Below are 21,637 nucleotides of genomic sequence, written 5' to 3'. Positions count from 1 at the left end.
GGAACAGAAAGAATCACCTTGCATGTGCCTAATTGCTCCAAATTAAAAGGTAAGCACATATCACTGTTTACCTTTCGGCCTGGATTTGTGCTGATTTTTGTCATCATCCAAATAATAAGCAGTAGGCTTTTTTACGCACATATAAATATGCATTATTTAATTTTTGCTAAAGAAGAACCCTGATGGATCTTTTTTGTAACTGGTTTGAAATTCAATCACCTTTAACTTGACTCCTGGTTGCTAAAGAAGAACATATGCAACGCAATTCCAGTGACCAAGGTTCAGATCAAATCAGTTAGTGTTGCCGCTGAATGAGTTTTGATTTACCATTTGAAAAACAAATAGTACTTCGCGATATAAAATAGATGTTTCTGATAAATACCACATTGATGAACATGTCAAAGGGTTACTTATGTCTTATAAGCTACTATACTACAATGGAGTATTTCAGCATTACCACCTTAATCTGTTATTCCCTCGTACATGAACACTGAAAACAATTATGAGTGGACATATTTTGTAAATATATGGAGCATTCGTTTTGTGGCAGCTTTAATTATAAACATGTAGAGAAAGGAGCAAAATTGATGAAACGCCTTTAGTTTTTTCTTTTGGCAAAATATTGAGGCAAAATTTCAGTTGAGGCAGGACACTATTGCAGCTGAATGAGTTTTGATTTCATCAGCATGCTATTTTCCACTAATTAATTATGTAATTATTCTCTTGATTCTCTGATCCCTCAAATATTAATTATTCTTTTACACCTTCTATTTATCGATATAGTTATTCCTACAAAATAATTGGCATCCAGAAGTACTTCTTGCAGGCAACAAGCCCGCCGCCAGGTCGTCCACCACCGGTCCTAGGTCGCCACCGCCCCCGATCTCTGCCTAGGCACCCGCCTCCAAGCCACCAAATCTCCCTCGCCGATCTACTTCGTTGATACGCCGCTACCTCCTCCACCAACGCACTGCCACCTCATCCGCCTCAAGCGCCACCACCGCCAAACCAAATCCCCTCTGACACCGAGAGGAGGTACACAAACCCTCCTCCCCCACCCCTCCCCCTTATCTATCTCCCCATCCCTAATATGGCTCCTAATCTTTCAGTTTGTCGTGCTCTGAATTCACATGTATTAGCTCTAAATTTCAGATGTTTGATATAGATTGTCCTTAGGATGCTAACTGCAAAGACCTCATTTATTATTATTATTATTATTATTATTATTATTATTATTATTATTATTATTATTGACGTCTGAATATTATGTTTGAGGTCTGGAAGTGACATTGAAATTGAGGTCTGAATACTATGTTTCAGGAATAGTTCTATCCAAAGTTTGGAGATGTATTGAATGTATGCAACTTTGTAAATTGTACATTCTCATTAGTCCTGGTACTCTATCAAATTAGAGTCAACTAAATTATACCCAACTGTATGTTGTTCAATTTTTTGTTGTATTTCTTCACTGAAGTTTTTCGTGTGGACTGTTTTTTCTTTTTCTTGGCCTGGACGAAATTTTCAGTATTTATTATTCTTTTATGAATGGAAATGGACCGCTATTGAGTCTGCAAAATGTTAAACCAAAACAAGATATATTGCGAGAAATGTGTATGATTACAAATATGAAATTTAATAATTTGTGAACAAAAATATTATAACAAAAAAATATTTTAATAACTATATTGACCGAAAACACTATTGGTGTCTCAGGATATATTCTATAAAATACACATCTTTTTTCTTGCATCTGACATGCATAACATTTTACAACGGTTTTGATAAAAATATTTATTCATTTCGCGTGCGTCCTTCTTATGTGTGACATGCGTACATGTATATATAACCTTGTCATTATATTGCCTCGCACGTGGCTGATGTTTTCCATTACTTTCTTGTTTCGATGGAAAATAAAATTTAAATTATCATAAGTGTTATTTAATATACATGCAAGGGCACTAAATAATAGCATAATTTATTGACTAGGTATGGATGAAAATGGATCACCTATCAACGGCCCAGGTGGCACTGGCAAAACATTTCTGTACAAGGCGCTTCTTGCTAGAGTGCGGTCCGAGGGATTAATGGCCATTGCAACTGCGACGTCTGGTATAGCAGCGTCGATTTTGCCCAGAGGATGTACTGCACACTCGAGATTCAAAATCCATCCCCATTAAGATTGCTCACAACAGCATGTGCAACTTCACGAAGCAAAGTGGCACCGCGGAATTGCTTCGCATGGCGTCCTTAATTATTTGGGATGAAGCTGCAATGACGAAGCGTCAAGCTGTTGAGACACTTGATAGGTCTCTTCAAGACATTATGGGTTATTCATTGCCATTTGGAGGAAAGGTTATTGTTTTTGGCGGTGATTTCAGACAGGTTCTTCCCGTGGTTACACGTGGAACAAGGGCCCAGATAACTGATGCAACATTGCAGAGAACGTATTTATGGGAAAATATTAGGAAGATATGATTGTCACGTAACATGAGGGCTCAATCTAATCCATGGTTTTTGGAATATCTCCTTAGAATTGGAAATGGCACTGAAAACACTATCAGAGATGATTATGTTCGCTTGCCTGATGAAATTGTGATTCCTTATGGGGATAGCGAGGATTCAGTGAACACACTGATTGAATATGTGTTCCCGTCGCTCAATGATGAGAGAAATACGACCTCCACGGAATATATGAGCACACGGACCATTCTCTCAACAAAAAATGATTTCGTGGATAAGCTGAACACGAATATGATCGACAGGTTTCCTAGCAAGGAAAAGATTTATCATAGCTTTGATTCCGTCGATGATGATTCCCAAAATAACTACCCTTTAGACTTTCTGAACACGATAACTCCAAATGGCCTCCCTCCACATGAGCTGAAAGTTTAAGGTCAACTGCCCTGTTATTCTCCTCCGCACCCTTGATCCTAACAATGGACTATGCAATGGAACAAGACTAATGACAATTAATAAATCACATGGACAAACCATCCCAAATGCCGGTATCTATCTTCCGGTGCCTGTATTCTCGCATAGGCAGCTTTATGTTGCATTATCAAGAAGGGTGTCAAGGAAAACGACAAGGATTTTGGCAAAGCCTAAAAAAAAAGAGGACCCCACAGGAAGAAGCACAAGAAATATCGTGTATAAAGGCGTTCTTGATTGGTGAACAATGACAGGTAATAACACATGTTTTTAAGTTTTGTCGTAAAACATCATTTCAAAATTCATGGTTTATATTCATGTTTTAGAAAAATAAATTAAAAATTCGAAACATGCTGACAATTATCTTTTTTTTCTACAGCACGTCAGAAGAAACATGTATAGTACCGCGTGATTGTCAGTGGCATAACTATATATGTATTTTTTTGCTTCAACCTTAATAGCATCCGTTCTATGTGGAAATGTAACGCCTTTAAAATATAAAAAATCACTATGATGTTATATCTTTTTCATTTTGAGTTACCAAATGTCACCCCATAGCATTAGCATGGCCATGTAATAGAAAAATAATTGTAATATGAAAATGCACTACATTATATAAAAAAAATACCACCCACTTGCGAGGCATTATAATGACGCAGATATATACACATGCACGCCACACACAAAAAAGGACGGTTATGAGATGAATAAATATTGATATCAATGCCATTGTGAATTATTTTGCGTGGCATGGAGATATGCATTATTTATCATATTATTATTATGTATTATGACATGGGGCACAGATATATGTATTATATATCTGCATGAATTGGTATATCTTATTATTATATTATATGCAAAATATATTTGATGTACGGCATAAAATGAACTAAATCTCAAATGTACACTTCATATAGTAATATTTTTTTGCTAATATGAAAATTTTAAAAATTATTAAAGACAAATAGAGTTACACCGTAACGTTTAGCACAGGCATATTACTAGTAATTAATAGGAAAATAATACATTACGCATTCATGGCTTCATCACCGGAAGAAGGGAATATGTCGCCTTTGGCTTTACAGAGAAGAAAATAATTACCCCTAAAATTTCTATGAAGTTGAGAAAAATGCTACCCTTTGTGTTCTTTTTGGACTGTGCATCGTGCAAGCTCCTATCCAGACGAGACTGTTGGCAGCTTTTTTGACAAGTCGACAAGCACGATCGCAACACCTAAACGCCTTGCGGTGATATGCAGTCGCCAACCACCTCGATCTAGTCAAAGGGCCAAATCAAGATGGGTTTTGTAAATAGAAAAGCTAAACCGGCTAGCGGAGCCGATTTAGAGATCAAAATCAGCCTCTAGGCTGATTTAGATCGATACAAGGATAACTACCCGTCTCGTGGGCAAAACGGAAGGTTTTCAGGACAAACCTACAAAGAGGTGTCGCACTCTCGCAGCGGCGGCGGACGGTTTTCGGCGCAAACCGACAAAGATGGACTAAAACTAGGGTAAAATAGAAAACATAGTAAAAGAACTATTCAAGTAGATTGTATTCGGGGGTTTTACAATGAACCGGCCTTGTCCCTTATATAGGGGTTAGTCTTGCCCTCTACAGGCTGTCCTCCACGTCCAACTCGGGATAGAAATCAATGGAAACACGAAACGTGCCTTCCCGAGCAAGGAAACCCGAGACCCGACGAAAACAGACTCGGACTCGGACCTTGACGGTCTGACCGCCCACATACCTGCGGTCAGACCGGCCCTACTAGCCGGTCAGACCACCCACATACCTGCGGTCTGACCGGCCCTATGAAGGAAACCCGACACTTTCCAAACTTTGGCAATTTTTCCCTATTTCGTCCATAGGTGCCAAATTTGGGTGTAAACACATGCCCCCCTGCCTTTTTGGTGAACATACATGAACCTAAAAGCATAGAACATGTTATCTCAGGGCGATAATCCAATTACCGGCCATAGGACTTCCTAAGCATCTTACCAAATGCTCGGGAAGTATTTCTTCAAGCTATCTCCCATTAATTGCTCTCTGAAAACATCATCTTGAAGTGTCTTCATCTCCTTCAAAGTCTTCAAACGCTTGTCGATGACGTCTTCAAAATTGCTTCCCATCAAGGTCTTGTAATCTTCAACTGACAAGTCGTCTTGCTTGAAATACCGAAGAGAGCCAAGACTTACCTCAACTGGCAAAACGGCAATCTCAACAATGTTTTATTACTCGACTCGGCTTATCCATTAGCCTGAGCGTAGTAAAGAGAAGAACTCAACAACTTAATATCATAAGATTCGGCAAAACTTCTCATTTCCTTGGACATAAAGAAGCCCCTTTAACGTTTGAGGAATACCGAATTTATGAACAATATGCTTCAAAATAAAGTCAATTACCTCCGTACAAGTAATATTCTCGAGCGGCATGGCTTCGGTCCACTTAGTGAAGTAATCCATTGCAACTAGCACGAACCAATGCCCTTTTGATGACGAAGGATAAATTTGACTAATGAAATCCAAAGCCAAACCTCGGAACGGCCATAGGATTCAACACAGCGGTAGGTGCTAATTGAACATTGCCGATCCGTTAACAAGCTTCACTCCCTCTATAGAATTTGAAACAATCATCAATTATTTTCAGCCAATGAAACCCCACTCTCCTAAGCAACCAATTTATCTTCCGGGCCGATTGATGAATTTCACAAATCCCTTCACGTACTACTCTCCTAGCAACTTTAGATTGATCATTATCTAAGTAATACTTCATCTATTTTTCGGCGATATAATATTTGAACGCTTGCCGCCGAATCTTCCGATCAACCTTAAGTGTAGGATCTTTCAAATATCTAATCAAAGGAATTCTCCAAGCTATTTCTAACTCATGGGAACAAATGTCCGAATTTACAATTAATTCTGCCTTTGAATCAATTGTAACGTGCCCCCCAGCTCTCTGCCCGAGATCGGTCAGACCGGCCACTCAATGCCGGTCAGACCGCCCTGTCTACCCGGTTAGACCGGCCATGCAAAGCCGGTCAGACCGCCGGTACCACCGGTCAGACCGGCCATGCAATGCTGGTCAGACTGCCCCTGGTCTATGACTTTGCCAATTTCGTCCAAACTTTTGAAATCAAGCATCGGCCTTTAGTATATAATTTTTCTTCACATAATAGCCAGATGCTTGGTGTATCAAATTATTGGACCAAAATTCCTTCTCTCTAGACATATGAAAAACTATAACTTCCAACTAACATGTCTAGATGAATACTAATTCAAATGGCTTTTGAAACTATAATCATCATGGCATCAAAACTCTTAGCCAATTGAAGTATAATCAATAATGAATCACCAAAGTCATATGCCTCACACACATGAATTCCAATAAACTACAAATGTAAGTAATCGGCTAGAGCATGTATGCAAAATATTAACAATGCTAATGTTCCTAAAGAAAACCACTCTAGAGCAAATCATCACATTGACCATTGACATTAGCCGAATTACTAGTAAGCAAAATTTTCATGGTGCAATAAATATGAAATCTATATCTTATATAGTGATCCATAAAAACACATATGATTTGGCTTTTAATAAATATCAAAGAGTCATGAGCTAAATCATACTTCAAACAAATTATATGCCAACCTACCAATTCTACTACCTAGAACTGGCATTTGCAACATGTATGTATAATATCAATTTGATAAGCAAAAACACACAGGTGCTAGATAGCAAGCAATGCTCTAACATGGCATAGGCATATAATGGTAAACACAATAAACTCATACCTTGCCTTAGCATCCAACAAACGGCGGCTCAAAGATGTGATGTTGTATCCATCGCCATTCATCCTCTCTTGGTTCCCTCATGAGCATATTAATGTCTTGCTCCCCGAGAAAAATCGGCTTTCTCGATTGCACGATTTCGATGGCAAGACGAACACCGCACCAACATCCATAGCATCATGCGAAGGAGACTTATCTTAATGACCGATGATTCTTCTCTCATCAAATTGGATTTATCTCTACTATGGGAAATCACTGGTCTCTTAACTTTTACCTCTTTGGGTCTCCACACTTGCCTAGGCGCTGTTCGAGGCTCTAAATTATTGCATGTCTTGTTCTCCACATCTTCGGCCTCCTTTTCTTTTTGACCTATGGCCCGAAGACGTTGTAGCCTCCTCTTTTGAGAGCGAGATAAGCCAGAAGGTATCCACTTCGGCTGTAGTTGTTTTCCAGGAGCTAAGCAATGATTCTTCATATTTTTGGTCGAAGTGGAAGCTCCTGTATTGCTCTCAATTTTCCCACTCTTCTCTAATGCCCCCCGGTCAGACCGGCCTCTGGGCCCGGTCAGACCGGTAACAAGCCGTCGGTCAGACCGGCTAGGAGGGTCGGTCAGACCGGCCGTAGTCTGGCGGTTAGACCGGCTAACTATCTCCGTCAGACCGCCATTGTTGACAGTCATGATGTCACCTTCGGTCTTCTCCGCTTGTACAGTTTTCGCCGCATCTCCAGTAGGTACATGAACATCTTGAGAATCCTCATTGATAGCAACGACCTCTGGAGCTTTGGCTTCTTTCCTCACCCACACCTTCTTCACCTTTTTCACCTTTGATCTACCGGACCGATTCTTTTGTGGGAAACGGTCTTGTCTTGAGTTAGATGAATGATTTGGCACTGTCCTAGGTGATTGCTTCCATTCTTGATGACACGGCACAGGTGGTTGATGCATCCACGGCATGTAATACATAAAAGGATAACCATATAGTGACATTGGATATGGATACCATGGCATCACAACCGGAGGTTTGTATGGAGTTGGTATAGTTGATGGCTCTGATTGCTTTGGTGTTTGACCAAATCTCTTCCGACGAGATGATCTTGGTCTTTTTGAATCACTAGTTTGGTTATCAAATCATTGACCGGCTAATCCTTTCTTGTACTTATCCATAAGCATCTCAAAAGTGAGCTTCGGCTTTTTAGTCTTTTGGGAACTAGATGACTCATCCTTTGTAACTTTATGATCTTTAGCCTTCGCATTTTTTATCCTATTCTTGGGCCGAGGATCCCCAATAATAACACTTTTCCCTTTCTTTTTGCCAACATCAATAATAGAACTAATAGGGAGAGGATCACTAACAATTCCGGTCTTAGGCATAGATGTAACCGAAATAGTTTCACAAGTGACCGATGAAGTATCAATCGGTCTTTGCTCCATCAAGCTTGCATCTTTGAAATAACCATGAAACTCATGCTCCATTTGTGACCATGTAGAAATTGAATTAGGAGCAAGTAAACTATACCACGTAGATGCAAAGTTTGACAAAGAAAGGGGAAACAACTTCAACTTAAGCAAATCATCACTACCGGCCTTACCACATTGATCAATAAAGCGACCGATATGCTCCATTGTAGTCATAGCATTCTCACCTGTGAATTTCGTGAACTTGGGCACCTCAAATCCTTGCGGATATGGGACCGAATCTACGTGTTCAGGATACGGTCTTTGATATGTATGCATAGCTACTTTGGATTCTATCTCACTACTATCCCGCAAGACATTGTCATCATCTTTTCCAACATCCACATGACCGATTTGTGACTCGGTCTTAGGTGATAATGCTATTTCACTTTCGCTTGTGATATATCCTGATCCGTCACTTAGTTCGGCTATATTTTCAATGATGCTATTCTCTAAGCTAGCAACACAATCCGAACCATCACTTGGTTTGGCTATTCCATTATTGTCTAAATTAATAACACAATCCAGACCAACACTTGGTTCGGCTATAATGGTTGTTGCATCATTATCCAAGCTAGCAAGACAATCCGAACCAACATTTGGTTCGGCTATAATCGTTATGGCATCACTGCACAAATTATTAAGACAATCCGAACCACCGCTTGGTTCGGCTATACATGATATTGCACTATCATCTAAACTAGCATGTAAGCTATTGTCATCCACTCGGCTTTCCTGAGCCAGAGCTTCATTCAACACATGATCAACATCAAGAAATATCTGGCCATTCAATCTCTCTTTAATAGAATCAAGCAATCCATCATATGCAATGTTGGCCAAATCTTTGTCAGTTATTTTCAAACTAAAACATCAGTTTTTAACATCCCTAAACCTTTCAATATAATCAGCAACAGATTCATTGTATTTATGCCTAACCGATGTTAAATCAGACAACTTAAACTCAGTTTCATTAGTGTGAAAATAATTATGAAATTTTTGTTCTAATTGAGCCCAAGTACTAATAGAATTTGCCGGTAAAGAAGTAAACCATATCAAAGCAGTACCGGACAAAGATAAAGAAAACAAGCGCACGTATGTAGTCCTACTATCCTCACCACTAAACTTAGTAAATTCAGGAATTTTATAATCAGGAGGATATGGGACAGCATCATAAAAATCAGGATACGGCTTTTGGTTCTCCCTAGCACGATCCTTCGCTTCAACCCTAAATGTAGCCCTGATAATGGCACTAATCAACTCCTCTATATTTTTAGGCCTATGTGGATCTGGTGGTGTATTTGGTGGCCTAAGGGGTGGTTGTTGCGGCGCAATATGATTATATTGGCCATACCTAGTGTCATGAGAATATCCTCTATTAGGATCATTGTAAGCATTAGGGATATGTGGAGTAGCATGACTAACAGTATTAACAGGTGATGAATAATAATTAAAATCAGTACTGCTAGTCGTGGTATGAAAACCTGGAGAAACTCCCAGGGAACCGGTCTAATCGGCCCATGGCCCGGTCTGACCGGTGGTCAGTGGTGCGGTCAGACCGGCCACAGGAGGTCCGATCTGGTCAGGATAGGGCACGGTCTGACTGGCTATGGTAGGCACGGTCTGACCGGCGTAGTACACGGTCTGACAGGCCATGGTGGGCGCGGTCTAACCGGCAAAGGATGTAGTTAGACCGGTGTCACGACCGGTCATACCGTCAGCTCGGTTTTGCATATAGCCGATTCCTGTGTAATCGGTTGTATAATCACCCATTGACCCCCTCGTAGCATTATAAGCATATTGTATAGAGCAAAACTAGAAGTAGCATATGCATATATACAATGATTATTAACGTTTTGAATAGCAAAGGACGGGTTGGGCGAATCGAAAGTTACCTTTGGTGAAATTACAACTTGAGGTAGCGGGGCGTTTCCTCTCATGACGCCTTGATCGGTCCTAATGTATTGTGTAGCAATATTGTTGAACCCGTTCCCGCTCGTCATAGTTGATGAAGAAATTTCTTGATTAATTTCGGTCATATAGCTCATAGCCGAAATATTTGACCGAATAAATTAATATATGGTCTTGATTTTTTTTTTGGGTATAACAAGCGTATGTGCAACTAGCAAATTAACCAATTTGATTTATTTGGAAGTAACCGATGTACTGTACGTGCGTTGATTTTTTTTTTACCTGTGCACAGTAGATCGGTCTTTGATCTGAATTACTAATCCTTCTCGGTAGTGCTTGTGACCGTGTGTAGTACTGCTGCCTCCTGTTGAGTCGGCTTCGGCTTGGTAACAGCAAACACGTCGGCGAAACAGATTCGGCGAGGGATAATAGCCAATCAACGTTATCACCGAACCAATCAATTCGGCGAAAAAAATAATTCTGTGGCAGATTGATCTCCCAAAGCCCGAACAACTAATGACACCGCTAAACCGATTAATTCGACAACAAATTATATGCGGCGGTGGTAATTAATTTCGGCCATTCGGCCGAAACTCTTTGATTTGACAAAAACGACTAGATTAAACGAAATTCGGCCATGATATGGCCGATTAGATCGATTCCCAGCAGAGTCGCCAAAAATCGTGTTGGCAACTTTTTTGACAAGTCGACAAGCACGATCGCAACACCTAAACGCCTTGCAGTGGTATGGAGTTGCCAACCACCTCGATCTAGCTAAAGGGCCAAATCAAGATGGGTTTTATAAATAGAAAAGCTAAACCGGCTAGCAGAGCCGATTTAGAGATCAAAATCAGCCTCTAGGCCGATTTAGATCGATACGAGGATAACTACCCGTCTCGTGGGCAAAACAGAAGGTTTTCAGGACAAACCTACAAAGAGGTGTCGCACTCTCGCAGCGGCGGACGGTTTACAGCGCAAACCGACAAAGATGGACTAAAACTAGGGTAAAATAGAAAATATAGTAAAAGAACGATTCAAGTAGATTTTGTATTCGGGGGTTTTACAATGAACTGGCCTTGTTCCTTATATAGGGGTTGGTCTTGCCCTCTACAGGCTCTCCTCCACGTCCAACTCGGGATAGAAATCAATGGAAACACGAAACATGCCTTCCCGAGCAAGGAAACCCGAGACCCGACAAAAACAGACTCGGACTCGGACCCTGACGGTCTGACCGCCCACATACCTGCGGTCAGACCGGCCCTACTAGCCGGTCAGACCGCCCACATACTTGCGGTCTGGCCAGCCCTGTGAAGGAAACCCGGCACTTTCCAAACTTTGGCAATTTTTCCCTATTTCGTCTATAGGTACCAAATTTGGGTGTAAACAGACACTATTAACACAAGTAAAATATTCCATCATCTATTTATCTCAATCGCATCATACACAACATGGCAAAAGATAATGTCTACCTGCAACATTACAATCTTACCATAGCACTACCAGGAAAATTACATAAAGGTTGTGTTTGGATAATGGGAAATGAGGGGTGGGATTAGGATTGGGAAATGAATGAAGGGTTAGGATTAAATGGAAGAGAAAGAATGAATAGTTAGGATTTAAAGATGTCTTTTAGTGGGTGGGAATTTCCTTATCCCATTAGTCAAACAGGGCCAAAGATCAAATAAGTAGGAGGCACAGAAAATTTGGTTATTTTTGGGCTGAATCAGCAGTAATCATACAAAAGTATCATGTCAAAGTCTCATGTTCGGATTTTTCTTAGTGATAACTCCAAATCTTCTGACCTACATGTTCTATCAATCCTACGAAATGGTGATCTACTGCGCAACAAGATCGGATTTCAGGACTACACTCAGTTATGAAAAAACTAAATTGTGAATGTGATATACCCAAAACTGTTGGGTTATTTTAAGAACCAAAGACATCTAGCAGAGTTCTGGTGAAATAGTAATGCGAAAATCAATAGGCGGACACCGCTCTTCTTCCTTAACTGGCACAACCGCTCAAGTGCATGCCTTCTTCAGCTAGAGGTCAAGCTTCACATGTTGCTGCACCCCACGATGGTAGTGGACACACACGTACGCACTGAAACGTTGTTACCTGCTCCAATGAGGGAGTACTTTGCCGATGGTTAGCTATGGCAACCTACCTTTCCATCTTGGGAGGTCTACCACCGGACGACCAGTAACTGCAACTTACATCCAAGAAATATCATGAATATGTACCCAAATAACTTATGTGATTGAAAAAATATGTATTGATGTATGTTACAGTATTTAAGTTCATTCCGAAAACAATATTCATCGCTGCATTATACATTCTGAAAAACAAATGCTTCTATAATGTAGTTATTGAAATCAACCTCAAAGTCATCATCCTTGTTAACCACATATTTGGTTTTATCAGCTTTACCACTTGAGGCTCTCTCTTAATTAGCAAATTTATCTCATTATCTTGCTGCAACATTTCAGAATAATACATAACAAAGGATTCTTGTAGGACAGATTTCATAGTATGACTCGGTAAAGAATGCTTCACACTGAGCTTATAATGGGATATGAGATATAAATCCTTGTTAATTGTGATTAACTCATTATTCCTGGAAAAGACTAAATTGGTATGACAAGCAGGAAACATATTGATACCCAAAAGAGAAAATGGGTACCACATAACCTTCAAATATTGCTAGGTAGTAAGTGATCAGATCCCAGATTTAACTAAATGAAGCACAAGGATGCTATGTACAGGTAATTAATAGCCACAGTACCTTCAAATATTGCAAGGATCAACAGCAGGTTGAACAGCTTTCTCTAGTTGAGAGGCCGAATCTCAACCTTAGTGTAATGGCCATATATTCTTTTCTGGATATTGGTAGAGATCTGATGATTTGCCTACAAACCAAATTCGTGGCCAAAATATTATTTAAAGAAGTGAAAGAAAGAAGTAGCAATTGACGACACAGTAGACATGAAAAGTTGTCAATTTGTGAAAAAAATTGTTAGATTACTATCATATAATAACTATATGTAGTACTGGATACCCGATTCGACTCTCTTGCCAGAGACACCAAATAGTTAGGTAGAAACCAATTTAGCCAAAAATTGGTAAAAGAAACAATATTCAGTTGTTACTAAAGCAAAATGCAAGATGAAACTGAAGGCAAATACAAACATGGCACCTTAATAAATCAATGATTCATCTATTGTTTTCAAATACTGATTGCTTATATCTACATGTCAGCTGCAGGCAATTTCCTGGGTCGTTGTTCATCTAATCATCTTAGACTCTTTCGAGAAAATTAACTGCTCTCACTTTGACTAAACCCCGAAATTAGATAACAGAAAGGAAAGAAAAGGCATAAAAATTAATTACATGCGCTTTCAGTAAATATTAGACAGCTATTGACACAAGGGCAGACAAAGTTTGATGGTAAAATAAGAGAAATGGTTTGAATGGCATGTGTGCTTCCTCAAGTAAAGGATGCAGAAGGTAGGGGAAGTTAGTGTTCAAACCTCCCTATCCATAAGCATATCCATTAAAACTGTTATACCCCGTGGAATCAATAGGATTGCCTCTTGTAATATGTAATAGGAAAGAAAATAAAAAGGAGTTATAGAGGGCTCTAACATATCGATGACGTCTCAAGAGAAAATGACTTACGGGGCGGAAATGGATTCTAATAGCTCGAGTGGATGTCCACCTGTTTATTGCATGTCAATTAGATGGTTACGAAAAATTTTCAAAAAAAATTAACAAGATAGATCAATATGTAATATATCACTCCACAAACATGCAAGTTCAAATTCAACTTCTATAAGTTGTAACAAAAATAACAAATTTAATTGTAAATATACATATAGTAATTTAAGTTTTGTTTGTTATTTTTATTACAACTTGTAGAAGTTGAATTTCAACTTGCATGTTTGTGGACTGATATATAACATGTTGATCTATTTTGTTTATAATTTTTTTAATTTTTTTCATAACCATTTAGATGACATCGCAATAAACGGGTGGACGTCCACTCGAGCTGTTAAAATAGTTTCCCCTTACAGGGCACCTTTTCAGCGAGTTTGTAAAAGTAGAGCTGTCAAAAGCTGGACTGTATAGTACCGCACATAGAAATCCTCCTCTGACTTCAAACCAAGCACGAGGGAAACATATCATGATAAACGAAGGAGGCGAAGTGCATTATTTGTCATAGAAACAACAAATGTTTGCTCACCAATAAGCTCAGAAGAAGACAGATATTCTTAGTTTCTCGAGAAAGCAAATTAGAGTTCACTGATGCAGGCTGAACCTCGGTTTTTTGAGGTTTCAATAGGAGTCACTGCACTCACAAAGGTTTCTAGAGCACCTCTCACAAGCTCAGCATCTTCATGGTCTTCTTTTAGAACGTTGAGGAGAACAGGCCTATTTTGCAAGTTAGCAAATAAATGTATTAACTGTCAACCACACATAACCAATAGCTGGTGAATGAACGCATGGGCTTCGAGTATGTGAAATACCCATGGCTCCAAATGACATCTGAGCAGAATGAGACTCAGCCACAAGCGGCTGCAGCTCGGTCATGGCAGACCTGCTGTCGTCAGGTATGGTACCGTTGCTTATGCAGTCAAGGAATCTCTCGAAGTAACTGCAGCACAGAACACGGTCAAAAGAGCACTTTCCAAGTGTGGCATGCACCAATAATTTCCTTTTCCCATAAGTTAAAGCTAAGCATTCCTTGATTGTGTACAGGTGAAGTAACAACTAATGCCAAAATGCCAACCAACCTGTCTTCCTTGGACTCGGACCTCTCGTTTCCGAAAACAAATCCACCAATTCCCTGCGAAATTGTACACATCAACACAACATAAGGTCGAGAATCATCAAACCACACCAATCGCCTCCAACATCATCACAAGTATATAACATCACATGGAGCAACTGCTACACACAACAAGCTCTGACTGTCTCATACATCATTTGCGAGCTGAGAGAAAAAAACTGTAACGCCCTAGGTGTCTAGAACCCGTCCCTATGACAGACGCAGCGCACATCGTCAGTCTCCCTCCCTCCAAACCTAGAGCCGATCCCACAACACGCACGATTCATCAGGTCGGGAGAGGAGAGGAGAGACAGGAAACCGCTCACCTACATGATGTTTTTGTCGGCGTTCCCGGCGAAACCCAGCAGGTTGATGGAGCAGCAGCAGCAGCGAAACCCCGCAGATCCATTGGATCCCGCCCACCTGCAAATCCCAGCAACAGCGAGGAGCACGCTTTAGTCGGATCACCCCGCGGCCCACGTCGCCGACACGGCGACGCGGCGGCTCTCCGGACGAGAGAGCTGTTACGACCGAACTCCGTCGAGATCGCCGCCGGTGATCACCGGAGTTCAGGAAGTACAAGTTTCTAGAAATGGGGAGAAGATGCGTGGAGAAGAAGAAGTTGTTCTCGAATTTTCTTTTTCATTTCTTCATTGTCGATTCCGATACAGTGCCGTGGGGTTATATATATGTCCCCTTCCTTACAGCTGGCTGAAGGCCCACAATTCAGTCTCCCAATCCAATTACATGTTTTCTAACATCGAATACATAACTCGTCTATGTGTTTTACTCTGCTTTGCCTTTCTTCTTCTCCTCTGCTTTAGACTTCGACTCTGTCGTGGCTGCAGCTATGACAGTGCCGCCCCCATGAGAGGAATCTTGTCCCCAAGATTTAACCTCCGGAAAACGAACACACAAGACATCATAGTCTTCCCAAGTGGAAAAATCTTCAGGCAAAGAACTCCAGCGCACCTTAACTTGGACGACAGCCGCATTGCCTCTTTTAACCATGCGACGATCCAATATGGCAGAAGGAGATAATGACTGAACATCTAGCTCCAAAGACATAGGGAGGGTAGAAAAAACTGGTGCATTATTAGGGATCACTTGCTTCAATTGAGAGACATGGAATACCGGATGGATACGGCTAGCTTCAGGCAACTGTAGCTTGTAAGCTACTGAGCCAATTTTGCTGACAATGGAGAATGGACCAAAATACTTCATTGCCAGTTTGGGGCAGGGGCGAGAAACAACTGAATGCTGGGCATAAGGCTAGAGCTTCAGGTAAACCATGTCACCAACTTGAAAAGAACGCAACGTGCGATTAGCATCAGCTGCCTGTTTCATACGATGCTGAGCTCGAGTCAAATGGTGACGAAGTAAACTAGCATAGAAAGTGCGATCTTTCAGCAAGTTATCAGCCTCAGAGGACGAAGTAGAGGTGTCAACATCTTCCAAAGCAAAGGAGGGTAAAATGCCATGAGGAGGATCCACACCATACAATGCCTTATGTGGAGAACACTGAATAGCAGTATGGAATGTAGTGTTGTACCAATACTGAGCTAATGGCAACCAATAACACCACTTAGAGGGAGTATTAGAAACAGCACACCTCAAATACATCTTCAAACATTGGTTGACCCTTTCCGTTTGTCCATCGGACTGAGGATGGTAAGCTGAGCTTAGATGCAAATGAACTTCAAAACGCTTGAACAAAGCCTACCAAAATGCACTGGTAAACACCTTGTCTCGATCAGAAACAATAATCTTAGGTAATCCATACAACTTCGTAACATTATTGAGGAAAGCTTCAGCCACTTGTAAGGCAGTGAAAGGATGCTTCAAAGGGATGAAATGAGCATATTTAGTAAACCTATCCACCACCACCAAAATGACATCAAATCCTCGGGACAGAGGTAATCCCTTAATAAAATCCATACACACTTCTTGCCAAGCACCTTCAAGTATAGGGAGTGGCTGTAACAACCCAGGATATTTGCAGTGTTCGTGTTTAGCTTGCTGACACACAGCACACTGCTGAACAAATTCCTCCACCTGCTGTTTCAGACCAGCCCACATAAACAATTTCTTCAGTCGTTGATAAGTGGCTTGACCTCCAGAATGTCCCCCAATAGCTGAATTATGAAAAGCACTTATCAACTTAGTTTGCAAGGCAGAATTGGCTCCCACCCAGATTTTGCCTTTCTTCCTGATCAAACTATGGACAAGCTCAAAACCTTGAGTATTGGAACCTGTAATAGCCAGTTCAGTGAGCAATTGCTGAGCCTGAGTATCAACAGCATAAGAATTGAGCACCTCTTGAATCCATAAAGGATGAGCACCAAAAATAGCTTGACATTCAGAAATATGTTTGACTCGAGGCAATGCATCAGCTACTTTGTTCTCAACCCCCTTTTTGTACTGGAAATGATATTGCAGGCCAATTAGCTTGGTCATAGCCTTTCTCTGTAAATCAGTGTCCAAGGACTGATCAGTTAAGTGGCAAAGAGATTGATGGTCAGTTTTAATAGTGAAAGGGCCTCTTAATAAGTACGATCTCCATTTATCCACTGCCATCATAATGGCCAAAAACTCCTTTTCATAGATAGACAGCTTACTGTTTTGTGTGCCTATAGCTTTACTATAAAAGGCAATGGGGTGACCATCTTGAAGCAGCACAGCTCCTATTCCAGTGTTACAAGCGTCAGTTTCCAGAACAAAGGGCTTAGGGAAATCAGGCAGTGCTAACACTGGGGTAGAACACATAGCCTGCTTCAAGGCGTGAAAGCAGAATCAGCCTCAGGAGTCCAAACAAACTTCACATTCTTCTGTAACAGTTTGGTCAGAGGTTTTGCAATAATCCCATAATGGTGAACAAATTTTCTATAGTATCCTGTGAGACCAAGAAACCCCCTGAGTTCAGTGATATTAGCAGGAACAGGCCATTGTTGCATACATGCTGTTTTCGCAGGATCAGTAGCCACACCATCTTTAGATATAGTATGTCCCAAATATTCCGAAGTGGGTGTAGCAAAGGAGCATTTAGAGAGTTTAGCAAATAACTGATGATTCTGTAATGTCTGAAAGACCAGCTCCAAATGGGACAAATGCTCAGCCCAAGAGTGACTATATACCAGGATATCATCCATGAAAACCAGGACAAACTTCCTCATAAATGGAGCAAATATAGAATTCATCAAATACTAAAATGTAGCTGGTGCATTTGTAAGCCCGAAAGGCATTACTCTAAATTGAAAATGACCATGGTGTGTTTTGAAAGCTGTTCTGTACTCATCCTCAGGCAACATTCTGATTTGATGATATCCACTCCTCAAATCTAACTTCGAAAAGTATTGAGCCCCAGCTAATTCATCAAGCAACTCATCCACAATTGGAAGAGGAAATTTGTTCTTAACAGTTAAAGTATTCAAACAACGATAATCCACACAAAACCTCCAAGTGTTATCCTTCTTCTTAACTAATAGGACAGGTGAAGCAAAAGGACTACAGCTATGAGTGATTAGACCAGCCTCCAACATTTCACAAACTTGTTTTTCAATCTCATCTTTTTTAGCAGGAGAATACCTGTAAGGCCGACAATTGACTGGAATTGCACCAGGCAGTAATGGCAAGGCATGATCCACAGCTCTATGAGGAGGTAAAGAGTCAGGGACAGAGAATACAAATTGATATTTGTCCAACAAGGCTTGTACTGTAGATGGTATAACAGAGTTCAAGGGAGGAGTAATCTGTTGAACAACAGCCATAGCCCAAATATCATTACCCTGAAACCAATTCATAATCTGATCAGGAGTTGCTGCAGTCAAAGAATGCATAGCACTGGCCTGAATCCCTTGTAAAGTAACCCAAGAACCCTGATGATTGAAAGAAATAGTCTTCAAATTCCAATCACATTGCATGGGACTATGTTGTTCCAACCAATCCATTCCCAATACCATATCATAACCTCCCAGAGCTAGTACTTTGACAGGAAACTGAAATGTCTGTCCCTGCAATAGCCACCGAAAGTGTGGTACATGAGAAGCACAAGTCAAGAGAGCTCCATTAGCTACTTTAACATCATAAGAAGGATGAGGTACTGTTGATAGTTGCAACTTCTGACATAAAGATTCATTAATGAAACTATGTGAGCTTCCAGAATCAACTAAAATCAGTACCACCTGATCTTTTACCAATGCCCTTAACTGAATGGTCTTAGGAGGCACAGAACCAGAAAGGGCTTGAATAGACAGAAACATATTCTCTGGTTGAGTCTCCAAACAGGCCACCACATCTAACATTTCATCAGTCAACATTTCAGAATTTTGCTCCACTTCCATTGCCTTCAACTGTGGACCCTCTTGCTTAGCACAAACATGCCTAGGTGCATATTTGTCTCCACACTTAAAGCATAAACCATGAGTTTTGCGATACTCCTTCAACTGCTGCGCCTTCCAAATGTCTCCTGGTACTTTTGCTGGTGTATCTATTCCCTTAGTCAGATACCCTTCCTTCTTATGAACTCCCTTTTTCATACGGTGTGCACTCTCAAAGATTAAAGCAACCTGAAAAGCTTGATGAACGTTTTCAGGCAACTGAGCAGCAACTGAATAGTGCAATTCATCTTTCAATCCTTTGAGAAATTGAGACAACAGAAAGAGATTACTGAGGGTAGGATCATATAAACACAGATGATACACCAATTGGACAAACTTGGAGCGATATTCAGTAACCGAACCAGTTTGAGACAATAACAGTAATTCATCCATTTTGTCTTTAGCAATATTGACCTCAAATTCCCCCAGCACTGCTTCATGAAACTGTTTCCAAGAGTGTCTTCCCACCTCCTGCTTCCAAGCTTGGTACCAATGAGACGCATCACCAACCAAGTTCAGGGATGCTGCCTACACTTTGAAACCCTCCACAATTTGCTATAATTTGAAATAAGTGTCACAATTATCCACCCAAACTCTAACATCAGTACCATCAAACTTCGGGAAATCCATTTTAGGGGTCCAATTTCGTTTGTGTTTTACTTCAGCATGATCACGCGCAGCAGAGTGAATGGGCTGAACAGAGGCATACCCATTCAAATTAGGAAGCGGTGGTGGAGTTGGTGGTGTCGATGACGTAGAAGCCGTCGATGGAGTTTGCAGAATCGGAGCCTTGCCGGGGCGAGTCGAGGTTGGCGCAGCGTGTGGGTTTCCTTCCTTGAGTGCCTTGGTCACGAAAGCTTGCTCCATCTGCACTTGCCCAAGGGAATCCATGGATAGATCCACCTTCGCCTGCACTTTCCCCAATTGCTCCCCATACTGCTCCAATTTCTTATCAATTATCTCCAGCTTGGATCCCATTACGTTCACCTCCTCCACTTTCTTCACCAACGACTGGATCATGTCCGCAAGCCGACCTTCCATAGCTTCCATGGCGGCTACCACTTGCCGCACTTGCACACCTTGCTTCGCTGGCGCCGTGGTGTGCCTTTCCTTCCGATTGAACCCGACGCGAGATTAACTGCAAAACTCACAGAGATTGCAAACTCGGCCACTGGATTTACCGATCAAAATCAAGGCAGGATGCGCGGGCTCTGATACCAAGTTGTTACGACCTAACTCCATCGAGATCGCCGCCGGTGATCGCCGGAGTTCAAGAAGAACAAGTTTCTAGAAATGGGGAGAAGATGCGTGGAGAAGAAGAAGTTGTTCTCGAATTTTCTTTTTCATTTCTTCATTGTCGATTCCGATACAGTGCCGTGGGGTTATATATATGTCCCCTTCCTTACAGCCGGCCGAAGGCCCACAATTCAGTCTCCCAATCCAATTACATGTTTTCTAACATCGAATACGTAACTCGTCTATACGCTTTACTCTTCTTTGCCTTTCTTCTTCTCCTATGCTTTAGACTTCGACTCTGTCGTGGCTGCAGCTATGACAAGAGCGAGCCGGGTTCTGGGGTTGAGGCGCTTACCTGGGGGAAGCGGGGAAGGGAGAGAGAGAGAGAGAACGAGTGAGATCGCCGCGGTGGTGAAATCGGTGGTGGAGGAAGGGATCGGGGAGTGGGATTGGATTCGGAAGCAAGGCAAAGAGGGGTGAGGAGCTGGTAGGGGAGGGAGCTTGTGGGGGAAGACGGCGGCGGCACCAGCGGTTTGGAAGGGCAGGGGCGGTGAGGGGAATTGGCAGCGGCACGGCGCGGCGCAGCGTAGATCAGAGGTAGTTGCGGGGGAGAGAGCGGAGCGGAGGTGCGGAGGAAGGGAGCGACCGAGAGGGGGGAGGACGCGTGCGCGGCGTGTGGATCGGGGCGTGCGCGGCGTGCGGAGCAAGAGAAAGACGATCTGAGCCGTTGGATTAGACGATCCGATGTTTCATATTTCACGTGTCTGTCAAGTGCGTCTGCTATGTCAGAAGTCACGACCACCACTACGGATTTTTCAGTAGTAGAGAAGAGATAGAGAAGATAGAGATACGCGAGTTTAGACCATATATAATAGTGTTTATTAACAAGTTGCCTACATTGTCATGCAACTAAATTTGCTAGCATGGAAGAAAGAGAGAGATGAGACAAAAGGGAAACATGGTTGTAACGCATGACAACTACTCAAAGCCAAATCTTAGAATTCATTAAAGAAAATCTTGTTGGATGGCGTGGAGAAAAAAAAAGAAGAGTAATCAAAATAAGTAAATTGCACCTGTGGTCCTTAAATTTGTAAATAAGTTTCACCTTGATCC

The 21,637-nt window shown here is 41.4% G+C and overlaps 1 protein-coding gene and 1 long non-coding RNA gene across 4 annotated transcripts; one reads left to right on the top strand and one right to left on the bottom strand.

Annotated features, from left to right (window-relative positions):
- Positions 1–2,271: 2,271 nt before the first annotated feature.
- LOC127784640 (uncharacterized) lies at positions 2,272–2,892 on the top strand. The gene is made up of 2 exons (XM_052311984.1): positions 2,272–2,444; positions 2,532–2,892. Exons 1-2 carry the CDS (start codon positions 2,272–2,274, stop codon positions 2,890–2,892), a joined length of 534 nt encoding a protein of 177 aa, XP_052167944.1.
- Positions 2,893–11,766: 8,874 nt separating this feature from the next.
- Positions 11,767–15,679, bottom strand: LOC127784081 (uncharacterized). Of its 3 annotated transcripts, none has more exons than XR_008019440.1 (6): positions 15,239–15,679; positions 14,878–14,930; positions 14,611–14,738; positions 13,763–14,515; positions 12,870–12,993; positions 11,767–12,290 (listed from the first exon to the last, which is right to left on the bottom strand). It is a non-coding gene; the product is annotated as an uncharacterized LOC127784081 (long non-coding RNA). The 3 variants fall into 3 exon arrangements; XR_008019439.1 differs by having other exon boundaries at positions 14,328–14,515; positions 15,243–15,667; XR_008019438.1 differs by having other exon boundaries at positions 14,328–14,515; positions 15,239–15,666.
- Between the last annotated feature and the right edge of the window lie 5,958 nt (positions 15,680–21,637).

Source organism: Oryza glaberrima, chromosome 9 (assembly GCF_000147395.1).
Source record: "Oryza glaberrima chromosome 9, OglaRS2, whole genome shotgun sequence".
In the NCBI taxonomy this organism is placed as follows: Eukaryota; Viridiplantae; Streptophyta; class Magnoliopsida; order Poales; family Poaceae; genus Oryza; species Oryza glaberrima.
The sequence above is the reverse complement of the archived record's forward strand: the minus strand, read 5'-3'. Positions and strand labels throughout refer to the sequence as shown.

Bases quoted from the DNA above. Each gene is read 5' to 3' on its own strand.
- LOC127784640 (XM_052311984.1), top strand. From the start codon at position 2,272: ATGACGAAGCGTCAAGCTGTTGAGACACTTGATAGGTCTCTTCAAGAC. The intron at 2,445-2,531 runs GTATTTATGGGA...ATATCTCCTTAG, and splicing joins GATGCAACATTGCAGAGAAC to AATTGGAAATGGCACTGAAA.